This window comes from Alexandromys fortis, unplaced genomic scaffold (genome assembly GCF_014885135.2).
Source record: "Alexandromys fortis isolate MF-2015 unplaced genomic scaffold, M_Fortis_MF-2015_v1.1 scaffold_59, whole genome shotgun sequence".
NCBI classification, from domain to species: Eukaryota; Metazoa; Chordata; class Mammalia; order Rodentia; family Cricetidae; genus Alexandromys; species Alexandromys fortis.
Window position 1 is genome coordinate 3,560,948 of NW_026067943.1, and position 18,846 is coordinate 3,579,793.

The following is an 18,846-nucleotide window of genomic DNA, read 5'->3' on the forward strand; positions in this document are numbered from 1 at the left end:
TTTGTTTCTCATAATAATTTCACTAACTAGGCTAAGGGGTGCCAAAGGACTGGGCTTCAGAAGCACCTTTGGAATGCTGGGAGGGCTTGTTTTGCCTTGTATTATCAGATGTCCTAGCGGCTGCGTGTACCCATTAAACCCGGCAATTCTCTCTTTTATTGCCATGGCGATTACATGGCCAGACAAATAATCAGCAATGCACATGCTGGGGGAAGGGAGCCCTGTCTGGGGGTGCTTTGCTGCAGATGGCCTGGTTTGTTAGAAGCAAGGGACTTATTCGAGGCTCTTATTAAACTGGCACCCACCTGGCCCTGCATTGAATTGCAGCAGTCAGTTCTGTCTCCACTAGGGAAGATGGACCCGAGGATGAGAGAGGGGACCCAGGATAGGGGGTGAGTGGAGTCTCTCACAGGCTCTGCCCCGCATAAATTCTAGATGGACCCATATTGAACCTGGAAGATCCCTGGACATGTGACTAGAAATGGGCTTTGGTAGGGACAGGTTACAGGCCAGGAGACCTTGAAAAGGTCACTTCTCTTCCCTTCTCTGTGAAATGGGCTCACGGTAACCAAAGGGATGTTTAGGAAAAGCGCCTGCCGAGAGCTGCAAAGAGGCCAAGAAGTTACGGGGACCCGTCATCTGTTTTGATTGACAGTGAGAGGTGCATGAGTGTAAAAGAAAAAGAAAACCGACTGTGATACCTCCGGGATGAGTGGGTACCCCACCTTTCAGATGTGGACTGTGGGGAGTCACAGGGAACTATTTTTGTTGTTCTTGTTTTATATTCTGTATCATCAGGGTTGGTGCAGGGAAAAGAGGTGAGATGATAGTGGGCTCCTTCCCATTACCCCAGCCTCAGCCACCAGCTCTCATGGCTCGTTTTTGGAGTTTTAACAGTATTAAAATTCACATTCTCCTTTGTTGGCCTGGAGTGGGGTCTTGTGGCTTGCCTGTCTTTTTTTTTTTTCCTTACAATTTCCCAGACGCTTAGACTCAGGGTCCTCTGATCATACCTTCATAGCAGTTTCCAGAGAATACCACAGATCCTTGTGGTATCACTGAGCTAGGTCCCCAGACTTTGAGATCTTTCCCATAGGTTCTCACTCTGTAGCCCGGCTGGCCTCAAATTCATGAACCTCCTACCTAGTCCTCTGGGTGCTGGGATTATAGCACCACATCTGGCCCTCAAATGTCTTAGTCTAGAGGGTCATTTTTTTTTCTTCAGGGAAGACCTCTTTATTTCAATAGAAAATCTATGAGACATACTTCATTGTGGAATACTGGATTGACTGGAGGAAGACACCGCAGAGATGAGCAGGTCTGGGTTCTGGGTTTACATTCCCATTCTGCTGCTTTCTTTTTGTTGCCTTTTTTAAAAATTATTTATTTATGTATTTGTTTATTTATGGTTTTTTGAGATAGTTTTTCTCTATGCGGCAGCCTTAGACATCCTGGAACTAGCTCTTGTAGACCAGGCTGGCCTTGAACTCACAGAGATCTGCCTGCCTCTGCCTCCGTAAGGGCATGCATCACCACCGTCTGACTCTTTTTTATCATTTTTTAAAAATTTTATTTTATACGTGTAAGTGTTTTTCCTGCATACATGTCTGTGTATGTCATGTGTACCATAAGTATGCCTGGTGCCTGTGGAGGGCAGAAGAGGGAGTCAAATCCTTTGGGACTGGAGCTACAGGCAGTATGAGCAGCTGAGATAGACTCTTTCTATGTAGCTTTGGCTGTTCTGGAACTTGCTATGTAGATCAGGTTGGCTTGGGCTCACAGAGATCCACCTGCCTCTGCCTCCCAAGTATTGGGATTAAAGGTGTGTCCCAGTATGCTAGGATTGGGCTGGTGTCTTTTCTTTATTTAACTTTATTTTTTGTGCATTGGTGTGAAGGTGTCAGATCCTCAGTTGTCAGCTGCCATGTGGGTGCTAGGAATTGAACCAGGGTCTTCCGGAAGAGCAGCCTGTGCCCTTAACTGCTGAGCCTTTTCTCCAGTCCCAAGGCTAGTATCTTGATCTCCTTGAGTCTCATTTTCTTCACCTTTCATATTTGGACAACAAAACCTGTGCGACAGGGCCCTCACGAGGATGGAAGAGATGGAGAACGTGAAACTAGTAACAGCGATGGTCTAGAAACTAAAGCTCCTCGCCTCTCCCTGGCTGTAGCCTGCAAGGGGGACTCCCCATTTCTGTCGGTACTGACTGATGAGCATGATACCTGTATGCTCACCAGCTAGGGAAAGTGGGTTCTCACTTCCTTCTCTCTCAGCTGTGGGTTTGCCCATGCCAGCTCTTTCTGTCACCTCTCAGCCATCTCTCCCTGTGGCTTGACACCACCCACAGCCCCAGCTGTCTCCCTTCCTCCTCCTGGGCTTGAAATAGACCCGCACTAGAATTAGCAACGGCTTGCAGAGGTGCCTTGTGCAGCCCCTGAAATCTCCCAGGTGGGTCTGCGGGGCACTTTGAAGGCAGGTGGGTTGGTGAGAGGTATAGGGTGGGAGGACAGGGTGAGACAGGGTCTCTGCAGGAGGGGTGGGGCGCGAGCCACATCATGGACATGTCCAGCACTCACTAATGCTTTTGTCCCTTGCCTCGGCTTCTCTGGATGTATTTCGACAGCCAAGCCCTAATGCCCCTGAGCACCCAGGTGCAGCCTGGGTGGCTATCATGGGACCTAGTGAGGGCAGGGGTGGTATCTGAGGATGATGGACAGTGGAGACCCCTGGAGCAAGTGGTTATTATAATGCCTGTGTGTGAGGAAATGGTGAAGACCCGGGGACACAGGCAGCCACCCGAACCGGTCACTCTGGTGAAATAAGAGTATAGAGACCCATAGATACTCCAGCCCAAGCACCAGTGAGACACACCAGTTCACACTAGAGGGACAGACTAGGTCCAAGCCCCACAAGCATTCATACCTCCTGGCTTGGCAAGAGAGAGGAGAAAGAGACTCAGGGAGAAGTGTCTACCTGTGGCCCAGCCATGATATGAGCAGGGTTAGAGGGTTGAAATCCAGCCCGAGTCTCCACCTCTGGGGAATTTTAGAGGAGGCTTGGAGCCTTTGCTAGGGACCCAGATGATGGCTTCTATTTAGTTCCTGACTCCAGGCCACTTTTCCAAAACCAGAGGCAGAACTATGCTTAGGGGTGGGCTATCCTGGGTGCTGCTTTTCATGGGGCTAGATCTGAAGCCAAGATCACGTGGAATTGACTTTTTGGGTCATGGCTCTGCTTTTAAGTACTTGGAGGGAGAGTGTTTTGGGGTGGCCATGTGTGTCAGAGGTCTGTGGGACCCAGGATAGGGAAAGCCTTGAGTAGAGGGCAGAGAAGAAGAAACCCAGAAACCCAGCCCGAGAGCTCGCTGTGGAGACGTACCATTGACTAGGCTGGCATTTGCGCTACCTGCAGCGTTTGCAGGTGCTGCGCCGTCGACCGCTGTGGGGTGGGAGGGATGGAAAATGCAATGTCACAATGGAGAAGGCAACGACAGAGACATGAATCTATTGGGGATAATCACACGACTTATTCTTAAAAAAAAAAAAAACACAAACAAACCAAAACAACTCTATGGGAAAGTGAGGAACTCAAATTGGGGAAGGAGGTGAAATGCTCCCATGGAGATGCCACCATGGCAGGTGGGTTCCCATGGAGATGCCATGGGGGTGGGTGGGTTCCGATGGAGATGTCACCAGGGCGGGTGGGTTCTGAGACCCGGACACAGAGGAACTGTGAAGGACAGTATGGAGTGGAGTCAGGTGCTCAGGTGGGATGGCGCTTTATTTATTAATTTTATCTCAAGACAGGGTCTCATCATGTATTTCTGGTTGGCCTGGAGCTGGCTTTGTAGACTCTGCTGGCTTTGAACTCACAGGGATCTGCCTGCCTCTGCCCCCCAAGTGTTGGGATCAAAGGTGTGCCTGGCTGGGATGGCATTTCTATGGTGACATCTGGACTGTGCTGGCTCAGCTGGTCAGGTTGGAACCCCATGGGATAAGGAAATTCTGCCCAAGGACCCATGACCAGGGTCAATTCAAAAATGTTCAGTGAGTGGTGTTGTGTGGCCGGAAACTTATAAGTCTTTCCCTGCGACCACCATCATTTTGTCCCTGGAGAACTGCTGTCAATGGTGGTGAGTTAGGAGCAGGCCACAGCCCTCCATTACCTTCTCCCCTGGCCAGCTCACTGAAGAGTACGGGAGTGACCCCCATGTGAGATATCACACCAGAGAAGGGCTTCTAGATGTCTCCTTTTAAATCAAGGAGATCTTAACTAAGAAATTAACAATGGTAGGGGACCACTAAGTTCACCCCCATGGAGTTCTTTCTTGGGGTGGGGATACAGTTATATGGGAAGCAAGAGGAAAGGACACTGGTGGGTGAGGTGGACATAGTGTGCGCTTGGGGACAGGAACTGAGTTGGTGGGGGGCAGGGATGCTATGATGGCAAGATAGGTACTGCATGCTAGTATGTGGGGCTTCACTGGAGGTACCACTTGGCCTCGGGCGTACGAGGACAGAGTGGATGCTTTTCTTGCCCTGCTGGGCTGGCATACAGAAGATCACAGCAATGTCTAGAGGAGATAACCCTCAGTAGGCACGGGGTCTCCTCCAACTATGTGCTACTAATATAGGGGCAAGGCCCAGGGGCCCACAGCTGCAGCTACTCCTAAAGCCCATCTTCCCTGAGGGTTGTCTTACTGTACCTGGTAGCTGAAGGCCATCCCCCTTCTTCACACCTGTGTGATGATTTTTGAGACATGTTAATGAAGGAGAAGCACATACAGCCTCATGTGTATACCACACCTCACTAGACCACCATCACACTCACACACACACACGGCTGTGCATGTGCACACACATGCACACACACACACGGGTATGTATGCACACGTACATGCACACTGGTGCACATACACACATGCATGCATACACACACACACACACACACACACACACACACACACACACACGACCATTCTGGACTCTGAGCTGTGTCTCAGGCTGACATGAAGGGATGGGAAGACAAGGGCTCAGGTCTGATTCTTTAGCTACAAGCCATACTCCACCTTGACTCTCTACACAGAACGGATTCTTCTGCCTCTCTCTATGCTGATTTGGACCCTGAATGGTACCCAAGGGGCCACTGAGGCCTGATTTCCTCGCGGTATTGTCAGATGTAGGGCTGGCCTGCAGGAACTTCTGGGTGTCTGTTCCCAGCCAGGCCCACGGAGATTGGAACACAGGTACAAACTACTGTATTTCACCGAGTTCTCAAGGAGCCCCACTGCACTCAGTCTATTCATCCCGGTTACAGGTCCTCACTCATCCATGAGACCCTGTCCCAATACCTGCTGGGACTCTCAGCCAGGTCTTTGCTCCATTTAGTTCAGCCTCACTTTGCTCTCCCAGATAACAGCTCAGCTTCACTGTTCATGCTGGGTGTTGAAGGGACGACTGTGACCTCAGGGGACACACTGGGAAGGAGTTCGTCACTCAGTTAACAGCTGCCTTCAGCCCTGATCCCCGTTTTGTGTTCCAGTGGCTTCTGTGGGTAGCTTGCCTGCCTGAACTTGGTTGGGAAGGGCCACCTGCCCACTTATCGACCTTCCCCAATCTCCCAAAGGTCTGAATGTGTGGGTGCTGCTCTAGAGCTTAGGGAGAGATGAAAGACTGACATTCTGAAAAGGGACCGTTCCTGAGACTGAGTCTAGATACCAGGTAAAGTGCTGGTTGTTCTGGGATTTGGGTTCAGGCCTTTTTGTGTGAGCATCTCTTTTCTGTTCTGGAAGGTATTTGTATCTCAGACAGCTATGCACTGCACTTCAGTGAGGGGCACCAGGTGGTAAGGACTGTTACTTTGAAAGGAGAAGGGGCACCAAGACTTGGACATTGTGTCACCTCCTGAGGAATCAGAGCAAAAAGCATGGAACTTGATTTCAACCACCTTTCCAAGTGCCTGCCCATGCCTGGCACTTGTCTATGCTGGATGGATATATAGCCCTGATGGTATAATTGACCAATGTCAGAAGGAACATTTCTGGGTAAGAACTTCTGTTCAGTACTGAGGTAATGGGAAGTCAGCTCCTGCTGGCTGCCTCTACTGCCGGAGTCTGGAGTTTGAATGATATTTCCAGCATCCTGAGACTGGCCTAGAGGGGAAGGGGAGGCCTCTGTGACATGACCGGACAAGACAGAAACTGAGGCAGATGGAACAGACATAACCCACCCAATCCAACAGGCCCTGAGGACAAAGGAGGTGACTGTTGGCACAGGGTATGGTGTAGCAGGCACTCTATATTGTGGAGTGAACAGGTAAATGAAAAATGTGGCTTTAAAAGCTCCTTCCCTAGTTTTCAGAGTGTGTGAGTGTGGGGGGAAAGAGACTTACCTTTTTTGTCTTTCTTTTCTTCCTCTTCACCTCCAGCCCCCAGCAGGGTAAATATGATGCCAGTCTGAGAGTTCACACCCACAGCAGTCACTACCATCCGTCCTGAGCCCTCCATCACATGGGTCCCTGGGGAAGGTATAATCCCATTACTATCACATGGCAAAGCCTTCTCCCCAAATGAACACAAGGAACAGAAGTGTCTATCAGCTTCTAGTACCTTGCCCACTGAGATCATGGGGTGACACCTTCAGTTGGGGGCCACATCATGGGCATGTTGGGGCCTTTTCAGATGGTAATGCCTCAGGGGAGGCTGAGATGGACTTGGGACAGTATTATAAAATTGCTGTTGCTTCACAGTTCTCTGGTCCACAGAAAAGACCCAGGCCCAGCACCTCCTTTTCTAGCCTGGAGTGTCACCTCTGCTTGTCTCTGTCTCTCTCATTTCTTCTTTCACGATTATAATCCAAGTACGGAACATTCTCTTTCTGTATAGTTTTTATAATCAGACCTTATTCTGCAACCCAATGGGAACTAAGACCCAGAGAGGACTGGTGAGAACTGGCCCATCTCCCCACTAGTGGAGAATGCAGGGGTCTGTGAACTGAGATGGGAAACCTCATATATATGTTTTCACAGACCTCAGAGTGAAATTCAGTGTTTTCCCCCCACTGTGAATGTATAGGGCGAATGGGTCCCATCACCAATGACATCACACATAGCTGTAGATGCACTATAAAGACTCCAGATTATCTCTATGTGGTAGATATTGATTATCACCCCTCTGACAGCAGACCAGTAGTTTATCTTCCTCCTGGGTCTTGTTTTGAGTGCTTATCTAGAAACACACATATTACTGTGCTACATACTTTAAAACTACTTTATTTCAACACAACTGGTTTCTGTAAGTCATCCTGTGCATTGTATTTTATGACCTTCTAAATTTTATATGAGGAGGTGAGTATACAGTGACATCAGACTCTCTGGGGCATCTGTGCTACAAGGAAATTTCAGGTCCTTTTCCTCGAAGGTGACTACTATTGCTATTGTTGTCACAGTTAGTATTTGAGGCAACAGGGATGAAATCCAGGCCTTGTGTATGTGAGGCTGGTGCTCTACCTCAGAATGCCTTCCTCAGGCACTTTTGAGACAGGTTTTCATGTATCACAGGCTGGCTTTGAACTTGCTGTGTCACTGATGGTGATCTCATGCCTCTGCCTTCCAAATGCTGGAGCTACAGACATACGCCGCCATGCCTAGCTTATAGGGTGCTAATAATAGAACCCAGGGCTTCATGCAGTCTAGGCAAGCACTCTGCCAGCTGAGGTACATCTTAGTTATTTTGCATTTTAAAATTTTGAAACACCATCTTGCTAAGTTTCCCAAGATGGCCTTGAACTCTGATCAAGGTAGGTCTTGAATTGTGATCCTCCTGCCTCAGCCACCTGCATAGCTGTGATTGCAGGTCTGTGTCAGTACATCCAGCTCGTTTCTTAGAATCTTAAGTTTCTCAAAGTGAATTCCAGAAAATCCTAGAATTCTTAGGGGTCTGGAAAAAAAAACTGTTGAATGAGGCAGTTCTACATTTATTCATCTTTGCTATTTTTTAAATTTTTTTTAATTTTTGTTTTATGTGTATTCATGTTTTGCCCACATGTATCTCTGTACCACATGTGTGCAGTACCCAAACACATCAGAAGAGGACACCACATTCCCTGGAACTAGAGTTACTGCGGGTTGTGAGCACCTTGTGGGTACTGGGAACCAAACCTGGGTTCTTTGCAAGAGCAGCAAGTGCTCTTGACTGCTAAGCCATCTCTCCAGCCCCCATCTTTGGGGCTTTTGAATCAACAAGTGTTGTTTTCTTGTCAGGCAGGCCTCTACTACACAGGCTCAGAGAGTGGCTGTCTTAACACCATAGAGAACTTGTGGGAGAGAGAGAAAGATGCACAGGTAGAGACCTAGTGTGGTGACACACGTTTGTCATCCCTGTGCTTGGGAGAAGAGATGGGAGGATCAGGAATTCAAGATTATCCTCTGCTAAAGGTAGTGAGTTTAAGGGCAGCCTGGGCTAGCTACATAAAACCCTGTCTTAAGAAACGAAGACAAAACAAAGGTGGGAAATGGTGTTTTCTCTGCCTCTCTCTCTCGCTGGACTGTCAGCCTTCAGGAGATGGCAGGGTTGACTCATGTGAGACATGAGTGAACCCTGGGGACACTAAGCTAACTGGCATCCACCTGCCAGAAGCTCCACGAGCTTCCAGATCTACAGACAGAAAGTAGAGCGGGGCTGCCAGGGGCTGCCAGGGAGCGTCTGAGAAGCTGGAGTTTCATGAGATCAGACAGCCTTGGCTGGGGAACATGGGCAGTCCCTGGAGGTCAGAGATGTCTGCGTGACAGGATGGTGCTAGATGCCGTTGAATCTGACAGTGGCTGCCTGGGAAGCAAACAGAGCCATGCTCACCAACCAGTCTATCCAGAGAAGTGCAGGGTGGTCCTCTCTTCTGCCCCTCTGCTCTGGTGCATACAGAAGCCATGCCTGCTCTATGAGACTGTCCAGCAGGGTTAAGCTGACCTGCCACTCAGGGTTCTGGGTACCAACTCTGTTCACGTGCTGGGAGGAGAGGACTGACTGTCTTGCCAGACAGATGAGGAAACTGAAGCCCCAGGAAAGCTTTGGAGCACTTACTATAGATACAAAGGAAACATCTGGCACACCTACTGTGTGCTGACACTGTGCCACACCCCACCCTACAAACAGTAATCCCAGCTCTCACACCACAGGAGCTGAGGCCAGAAGGGCGAGGTAGACTGTCCCAGGACCCACACAGAGGAAGAGCAACGCCAGACTTTAAACTCTCTTTCTTCCAGCCTAGGATCTTGGACACAGCTCACTTCCCACCCAGGGAAAAGGCCCCCACAGCTAGCTGTAAAACCCAGTTGAGAGCAGGCTGGCGGAGATATGAGTGTATTGGTCCTTGGGTCCAGAGGCCACAGGAAGCTGTTTTCCACCTGCCTAGCAGAGAAGGGATGGAAAAAGATGTGGGGGCCAATTTCCACCCAAGATAAGCAGGCCTCGAATCACCTTCTAAGCTAATCATGCCTATCACCACCCGGGGCTGGCAGCTCCTGTAACCTGTGTAGGCAGACAGGGGACAGAGATGGGGGCAGGACAAAGAGCTCACCAGATCTGGGAACAGACCTACCACTGGATAGAAGCGGGGGCTTTGGGGAACACAGCCCCAACCTCCAAATGACAGTCTGACGATGTCCCCCAGTTCAGACTCCTAAATCAGTGGTTTTTAACCCTTCCTAATGCTGCAACCCTTTAATACAGTTCCTCATGTTGTGGTGACCCCCAACCATAATATTATTTCACTGCTACGTCCTAACTGTAATTTTGCTACTGTTATAAATTGTAATGTAAATATCTGATGTGTGGGCTCCCGTGATAGGGTAATTAGATACCCAGAGGGGTCGGGACCCACAGGAGGAGAACCGCTGTTCTAAGGGCTTGGCTGGCTCCTTGAGGCCCTAGTAATGCAATCGGAAACCCCAGATCAGATACCAGCCTTCTTGTGCTGTGCTCCTTGCCCTCTGCCCTCTGCCCTCTGCCAATACTAATCCTGGGGCATGCGAAGCCTTTCCGGGAGCTCGAGATGGCCTTGAGGTTATGCAAAACCAGGCCAGTATTCATATTCTGGGGTCTATCGAATGTCACCGCCTCTCAGGGACTGGTGAAATACTGGAATTTTTTGGCTAATGTGTAACACTGGAAGATGGTTTGGTCTGTAAAAGTCCAGGTTTCCAGCTGCTGTGTGGGGGTGGGGGAGCGGGGATTGCCAGAAGAGCACTGCGTTGGTGCCTCTCCAGATGGCAATGGAGTAACTACTGCCTCACATTGGTGTCTGGGACCCCTGCAGCCCTGGATTTCTCAGCCCTTCTCTCTGCCCATTCTGATGTGTCACAGTTTGGGGTCTGTCCCCCTATCCATCCTGGGGGGGCAGGCGTGTGGATGCCCACAGCCTAGTCTGCTGCTTCTGAATATGAGCTCTCTCCAGATTCTTCCCCTGGTCCTGGGGATGAACTTGGGGTTTGGTGAAGGCTAAGCCAGAACTCACTTTCTCTCTCTTCCCTCACCTTTGCTGTGCTTGAAAACAAGCGCAGACCTGTGATCCCTACAACAGACCACCAATGTGCCCCCGCAATGTGGAACCAAGCTCCTAAGGGATTTGGGGGAGATCCATGGATACCCTAAAACCAGTGCCTCTGGGTGAGTGGAGGAGGGGCAGTCCTGAGAGGAGGAAGGGGCCAGGCAGGGTATGGAGATGAAAGAAATTTCCTTGTTTCCACTTATTCCTAGGAACTGAGGCAACCAACCCATTTTACAGAAGAGAAAATAGAGGCTCAGGGAAGAGGTAGAGATTGTCTGGGGTTCCCAGTCAAAGAGGATTAGAACCCCACTGTAAGGAAGGATGTCCACAGGGGTCCTCAGGGTATTCCACTGACCCTGTCCCAGTGGTTTCCCCTTTGTGTCACCATCGACATTTTGTGAGTCTCACAGGTAAACTGAGGCTCAGAGAAGCCAGCAGCATGTGAGTCCACACAGCACGTGTATTCCAGGGCACCTGTCTCATTCACCTCTGCTGCCTGCTCCTCCCACATTCTTCACAGCTGCTGGGTTCGGGGCTGAAGCTGGGCACAGCCCCCATGGCAGTGGCCTTGGGCTCAGAGCTCCCCACCTGGACTTGACTGGCTGGAGAACTGGTTCAGAAGTCTGTCTGTGGGTGGGCCCTTCGGTAAGAGATCGGTTAAATTTGGTCTGGCGGGAACACTGTCAATTCTGTTCTTTCTTTCATTATTTATGTGGTTTTGAGACAGGGTTTCTCTGTGTAGCCCTAGCTGTCCTGCAACTTGCTCTGTATGTAGACCAGGCTGGTTTCAAACTTACAGGAATCCACCTGCCTCTACCTCCCAAGTGCTGGGATTAAAGGTGTGCGCCACCATTGCCCACCCCTCCTTTTTTTCTCCTCCTCCTCCTCTTCCTCCTCCTCCTCCTCTTCCTCCTCCTCCTCCTTCTCCTCTTCTCTCTGTATTTTTGATTGTTTGCACAGTGCAAAACCCATCAGAGCTGGGCAGTGTTGGTGCACGCCTTTAATCCCAGCACTTAGGAGGCAGAGGCAGGTGGATCTCTGTGAGTTCGAGGCCAGCCTGGTCTACAAGAGCTAGTTTCAGGACAGGCTCCAAAGCTACAGAGAAACACTATCTCAAAAAAACCAAAGCCAAAACCCAAAACCAAAAACCCTCATCAAAGTAATACCCAGCGTGCTAACAGGAATGGCTGTGGAGGGCACTGGTGCTCATGGGTCCCTTCCTAGTGAGGTCCTGAGCAGATGGTAGCAGTTAAACAGGCAAACAGGAATCAAGACGGGTATTGGGTGGAGGGTTCATCTGTCCTCTATGGCTGGAAAGAACAAATCCCGTGGGTCTGTAGTGAGATCCAGGGGGTGGAGGGTGGATGAAGCTGCAACTCTTAGAGCTGGCGTCCCCTCTCAGCAGGCCACCCTGACCCACTCCGGCTCTACTCACATAGCCAGGAACGAGAAAGTACTATCTACTTATTCTTTGTGTTTGTTCCGTTCCCGGCTGCTGCCCACACCTGTCCACACTGCCACCCCTCCTCCCTCTGCCAAGCTGGCCTTCTGTGTAGGTCTGGCTCCTTCCTCATCCACCTAGTTAGTATGTGACGGGGGCTCTCTTTGTGGATCTCAACTCTAACGCCCCCCTTTTCTATCCTTCCGATGAACAGGGCCTTTCAAGTTGAGAGGTGTGTTTTCTGGAGCCTCCCACCAGCCCATCAGTCCCACAAGGTGAGCACAACCTTCCGGACATCTCTGGCCCAACCATCCTCTACAGCATGTCTTCAAGGATGTTTCCTGGACCTTGATATCTGGAGGGCAAAGCAAACCCACTCCTCTGGCTCCTTATAGCCTTGCAGACCTGTGGTGGCCTCTGTAGATCTCCCTCGCTTTGTCTTGGTCCTCACATGCCACCTACTCCTGACCTGAGGATCAGCCCAGGCTTCAAGGACCCTCTTGAAGCCTTGTGACTACTGGTGAGACACAGAGTATTCTCACAGTTACTAGCTCCACCCTAGCCCATCTGGGATGTGTTCCCTAGCTCATCTCCAAGGACCTCAGGCCTCCTTTCTCTTCTGGCTTCCAGTACTTCTGGCTCTTAAGATGTTCCCAGCTCCTCCCTTCTCCTTGAGAGAAGGAAGAGACAAGAACCACAAAAGCCCTTACTGTGCTCCCCAGATTCCTCCTCATGGCTCTTCCTTGGAACAGCTTCCCGGCTTTGCCTTCACCTCCATCTTGGTTTCATTTTCAGTGCCCCGTTTCCCTCTGAGCCCTGTGCCTCTGTGAGGGACCTGAGGCCCCGTGATTCACCCTAAACCAGCGCAGCCAGATTTCCAAGCATCTCTGTCATTCTGTAATCTCTCTCTGTCCTGGAGTCCTCCCAGGTTGGTTTGTGACACTGTTAGCCAGTGACTCTGAATGCTGTCTCCATCACTCCATCACGCTCCTGCCAGCATCCTCCCTCCTATCTTTCTCCATGCCATCTGTAGACTGTCACCATCTACCATGGACTCCCATAGAAACCGCTGCACTCTTTCCCCAAGGATGGCTACCTGCCTACCAACTCCGGCATGCTCAGAGGCCAGAACCAGGGCTGATGGGTCTGGGGACAGCTGCAGATCTGTCACATGGTCCTGTGTTCCCATAGGGCATTGGAGACCTTCCATGATCCCTTACTTGGACCCCAGGGCCTTTGCACTTGCTGCTTTTCTGCCAGAAATGCATTTCTCAAAGTTTTGATTTTAGCTCTAATGTAACTTCCTGAGTTAGGCATTCTCTGACCTGCTGAGATTATTCCCAGCCTCAGGGCCCCTTCTCACTGCAATCTTGTGTCTTTGATGGGTTTATTGACCTGGAGTTCACCTTAATATTTGCTTGTGTGTTCCTTTCTTGACTGCTGCCCTCACCAGATTCTAAATTCCAACCCAGGCCAACACAGACCTTGTCTGTCTCGTTAGCCATTAGCAAACAGTAGGCACTTAATAAATATAGGGGATGAGGCCAGCCTGGTCTACAAAGCAAAATAGGTATAGGGATGTGTTGTCTCACTTCATGTCTGCTTGACACAGTCTAGAATCATCTGAGAGGAGGGCATGCTAATAGAGATAAAATGCCTCCATGAGATCCAGCTGGAAGGTATTTTCTTCATTAGTGTTGGTGGTGTTAATTAGCCTATTGTGGGCGTGGCCATCCCTGGGCTGGTGGTGGTCCTGGATTCTATAAGAAAGCAGGCTGAACAAGCGATGGGGAGCAAGCCGGTAAGCAGCACCCCTCCGTGACCTCTCAGGTTCCTGCCCTGTTTGAGTTCCCAACTGCTTTTGTTGATGAACTGTTACATGGATCTATGAGTGAAGTAAACCCTCCCCTCCCCAAATTGCTTTGGCTCATGGTGTTACATCACAGCAATAGTAACCCTGACTAAGACAAGCAGTGGATAAATTCTAGATAAAATAATACTTCAGCCTTTCTATTACCTGAAAGACTTGTGGATCTTCCTTTTTGTATTGCCAGGGTATCCCACCCACTCAGAGGGAAACGGACCAAGCAAGCTTCTAATTGCCCTGTAAACCCCAGCTCAATACACCCCCCCCCCCCCGGCCTCTCTGCTCCTTTCTTAGCTTTTGCATATCATTTTGTATCTCTATTGTGGGGTTAACGTGGCCATGTAATGAAGCCTCTTGGTTATCTCTGCAAGGAAGGGTTTTATGGAGGTGTTCTGCCCACATGACCTCCCCAGCCCATCTCTTGCCCCCATGAGAGCCAGAAAAACTTAAAAAAAATTGCCAGTGTCATTAGGCAACTCCATCTAGGCCATCCCATTCTACTCAGAATAACGTCCTGATTCCTGACTATAGTCCAGAATCCCAAGCATCTATATCCTGCTATCCCACACCTCAGTGTGGTCCTGCCTCTGGGTGTTGGTATCTGCTTTCTTTCCTGCCCGGTGAGCTCTTGCCCAGGAATGGCAAGGCTGGCTTCCTCTCATGCCCCTCCCCCCATCACGGGGCCTGGTGCATAGTGGGTATCCAGAAAGACTGTCACTTCGCAGGAAACCAAGACACTAGAAACTTGACACTAAAAGTGTTTTGCAGGGGGTGAGACACTCTGTGACATTTGCTGTGGGAGTTTGGAGGCCAGGCCGTGGCTCTGCATGGCAGGTAGAATGTGGGCTTGCTTGGGAAAGGGGTGGTTTGCACACAGGGGGCTGATCCCGCCATCCACCCTAGAGCCAGCGACCACAGCAGCCTCCCTGTGGTGGGTGGGGACTGGCCGCAGGGGCACTGTGAGTTGCAGCTCACCTGAAAGCAGCATGGGGTCCTTATCCACAGACTTGCGCACCTGGTCAGACTCCCCTGTGAGCGAGCTTTCATCGATCTTGAGGTCATTGCCCTGGATGAAGAGGCCATCGGCAGGAAGGAGGTCACCTGATTGGAGGAGGACAGGGGGTCAGCAGAGTCAGGTGGCCAGAGAAGCTGGGGCATCCACGGGGGAGGTGCCCCAGCACACAGAACCACGGTGGCACCTGGAAGCCAATGGGGCCCGACACAGAGCCACCTTGGTTCATGCAGGCATGCTCTTCATAATGTATATCCTTTGACCTGATGGGCCCAGGGTGCTTCGCAGTTTATTTTTCTGTAGTCTTTTCATGGCTGGGAGGAGGTCTTTCATAACAGAGCAGGCTATTTTGGGGGTGGGGGTGGGGGACTGAAGACAGTCCACTCAAGTGAGTCACAAGGACTGAGTGAGGAGGGCCACTCCAATCTCCCCAGCCTGTGTCTACGGACCCAGGATATATCTTCTCCAAACCCCCTCTGGAGCCCGTCTATGGGCTTTCTGACAGCAATATGACTGGCTTGGGCTACTCACCACCCACTTCAACTTTGCTAACTTCCACCAGCCTAGAAAGGTCTATCTGAAGTCGGTTCAGGGATGGGAAATGGGTTTTGTTAGTGATGCGGTGCTGGGAAGCCTTCTGAGGCTGTATTCAGATTATGAGCAGTGATTGATTAGTCATGTCTGCTAAAGATGGAAGCTGGGGTGCAGGGGCATGACCTTTCTGATTTAACTGGATGGGAACTTGTCTCCTCTGGGATCCTCAGGGCCTCAGAATACATCTTGCCACAACATCAGCCTTTAGGGCCCCTCTCCCCCACATTCCCTGGGTTAGGCTCTTTGTACCCGCCGGTCCTGTCCCACCTCTACCCAGATTCCAGCTCTAGAATCATGGCCAGGAAGGAAGACTTGCCATATTTGATCTGGGCGATGTCCCCGACCACGATCTCAGCCACAGGGATCTGGACCACCTGGCCGGCCCGGACCACGGTGAACTTCTGCTCCTGCTCGATGCGGCTCTGCAGGCCCCGGAACTGTTTCTCCTTACTCCAGTCATTGAAGGCTGTGACCAGGACCACGCAGATGACCGACAGCAGGATGGCGGCCCCCTCAATCCAGCCTGCTTCAGCCTCGCCTTCATCCTCTGCCCCACCCTGGGCCGTGGCACATCCTGTATAGAGGCAAGGAAACAGTGGGTCACCAGGCCACCAGACGAGAGCTCCCATACAGCTCAGCTAGGCCAAGTTACCACTGATACTCAGATGACGGCCTCCCTGTTCCTCTGTGTGCCATGCTCTGAGCAAACGGCGCCTCCCGGTCACTTTATAAGGCCCCTGGGGTGTGTCTGTCACTGATGGGGATGCTAAGGCTTCTCAGAGAGACCTACTAACTTCCCAAACTAGGTTGGTGGAAAGCGAGAATGCCACCCCAGGCAGTATGACTTCAAAGCCACCATCTGAACCACACTGGCCCTACCTTCGTCCCGGCTGTGAGACCTCAAGTGAATGACTCTGAGTGTCAGTCAGTTCTCTCAGTCAGGATTTCATGGAGCCCAGGCTGGCCTCAGACTGGCTATGCAGCTGAGATGATCTTGGAATCTTGATCCTCCTGCCTCTACTTCTGAGCACTGGGATTAATTTCTCCAAGCCTACCTTGATGCAATACCATGGAAGTGGAGGCGGCATTGCTGACAACACCTCCTGGGGCTTTGGGACAGAAAAGGGGTGGGCTCTTGGGCACACTAAGTGTGTCGCAGGTTCTCCCCAACTCAGGCCGCAGCTAGGACAACGGAATCTACCTGACCTGCAGGGACCCTGCACCCCATGCTTGGCACTACTGAGTCCCCACTACGGGCCTACAGCTCTCAAGGTTGGTCAGGCCTATGGGGCAACGAGAAATGGAAAAATGCCAATATGCTCAACATGGAGGCTCAGACCGAAGGTCTACAACACTAGGCTATGAAGAGTCTATGACTCTCCAACCTCCCCTTGCTCCCCACAGGGGTCCCCAAAGCAAAGGCACCTGACATTTCTGAATGCAGAACCCAAGACTCTGAGTGGCCAGGGGTCACGTCCTGGGTGAGAGCTGGGTGTTCTCCTCATGGTTTATACTCCAGGAACAGTGTCTGATCATCTCTATTGGTCAACTCAGAAGGGCGCTTTCCACAGGGGCTAGACTGGCAGGGTGCTGGGCAAGCCTCGAACATCTATCCTCATCCTTCAGATGGTCAAAGAAAGGAAAGAGGCTCAGAGACGGGCAGTGATGCAGCTAGAGTCACAGAGCAGATCTAGAGTTTGGATCCAGACCTGGAATCTGAGCCTGGGTTTGTCCTGCCCTGAGTCTCTGAGCCCCTGAGCCCATGGCAGGTGGCAAAGACCATCTGGGCATCCAGTGTGATTCCAAAGAATAGTTAACAGAAGTTTCAAGAAACCCCAACAGAAGCTTCTGGAAACACAGGGGTCAGAAGCAATGAGACAAGAAGGTGAGGGAATGCCTGGGAAGACAAGAGGTCACTATGGCCAGGAACAAGTGACACCGGAAGATCCGGGTCCCCAGCTGAATCAGAACTCACTAAAGGCCAGTAAACTCCTGAAGGGCTTTCAAGGCTGTTTGTCCCCTTGGAAGCTTTGAACTGTCTCGGTAACTTAAAACCATCCCACCAGATCACTGTTTGAAGGTAACAGCTATTATATTGGTGCCTCTGAGAACTGCCCCTGCCGCCCCTCCCCGAGTTCAAATCTCAGCTGCAGACTGCTAGGTAGCTGTTCCACCATAGTGTCTCAATTTTCTCATCAGTAGAATGGGGCGATCATGGGTGTTCCCCTCCTCAGGTGGTCTCAGGGTAAGGGGACCCTCCTTGTGAAGTAGCCGCCATGGGGTCCCACGGGCTCGAGCCTTGAGCACATGACGCAGAGCACCAGAGCAGGAGCCAGCTGGAATCCAGTAGCCTGAGATGAGGGGACTAAGGGCTGTGGTCCTGTGTCACTATGAACAACCCCCACAGAGATACGAACCCCTACCCCAAGGGTGGAAAGAACAGGGAGCCTTAGAGATGGAATTCTCATGCAGCTCTTAGTGCCACAGAACTCAGTCTCCTGGCGTGCGACCAAGCGCAGATGAGACATGATCAGCAAGGAGACACTGCAGCTGCACTGAGCATGCCCAGGCCTCTTGTCATTACCCCCTAGGTGACCCGGTCTCACAGCTGTTCACGCAGCTGTCACGCTGGGTGTCATCGGAAACCCAGAGAGAACTTCCAGTATACTGAAGGTGGAAAGTAATACACGAAGTACCCACGGAAGGTTCCAGCAGGAGCCAGAGGATGGTTGTATACACTCTGAGACACGAGGGTGGGGAAGGGAGGACTCAATCCAGACCCTGATACTTCATTTCGTAGGATTTTGGTTGTCCCCACTTCTTGTTGCATGCTCTGTAAAGGAGACACCTGTCTCCTCTTGTGTGCTTCTTTGGAGCCTCTGTGTGTGTGTGTGTGTGTGTGTGTGTGTGTGTGTGTGTGCAGGGCATTATTAGAGTACTGGGACACTTAAGAGTCAAATCAGTACATCATGTTGAGATTCCAGACTCAGAAAGACTCAGATTCAAAATCCAAGCCTTGCTATGCAACTCTAGGTAAGTGACTCAGCCTCTCTGAGCTCCCAACAAACACCTAGCATATGCCAGGTACTCTGCCCCTTTTTATGAGTGCCCCACAGATCCTTCTTTGGACCCTGCTGCCCTGTGTCCCAGGATCTGTGTCCCTTCTTCAGATCAGAAGGTGGGGCTTCAGGAGCCCAACCATTGTCAGGATTTGGTACTCCTGGATTTGAGCCCATATCCCCTAGGGTCCTCTACTTGCATGACATCTGACTGTGACATGAAGGCCAGATGTGAGTCTCTCATACTGGCTTGTCTACACTGAGGGCAGCTTAAGGCCTGGCTTGGGGCTATAGTCCATGTATCTGAGGCCAATTCTTTTTTTTTTTTTTTT

General features: G+C 50.9%; 1 protein-coding gene across 4 annotated transcripts in view; it reads right to left on the reverse strand.

Moving 5' to 3' along the window:
- The window catches only part of Atp2b2 (ATPase plasma membrane Ca2+ transporting 2), a 312,886-nt gene that overhangs the window by 55,537 nt on the left and 238,503 nt on the right, over positions 1-18,846 (reverse strand). For all 4 annotated transcript variants that reach the window (XM_050148429.1, XM_050148430.1, XM_050148426.1 and 1 more), the window contains 5 exons: positions 15,772-16,029; positions 14,825-14,950; positions 6,391-6,516; positions 4,706-4,738; positions 3,379-3,438 (listed from right to left, as the gene is read on the reverse strand). In XM_050148429.1, the coding sequence (XP_050004386.1) occupies positions 3,379-3,438; positions 4,706-4,738; positions 6,391-6,516; positions 14,825-14,950; positions 15,772-16,029 (603 nt within the window). The remainder of the gene's footprint in view (positions 1-3,378; positions 3,439-4,705; positions 4,739-6,390; positions 6,517-14,824; positions 14,951-15,771; positions 16,030-18,846) is intronic.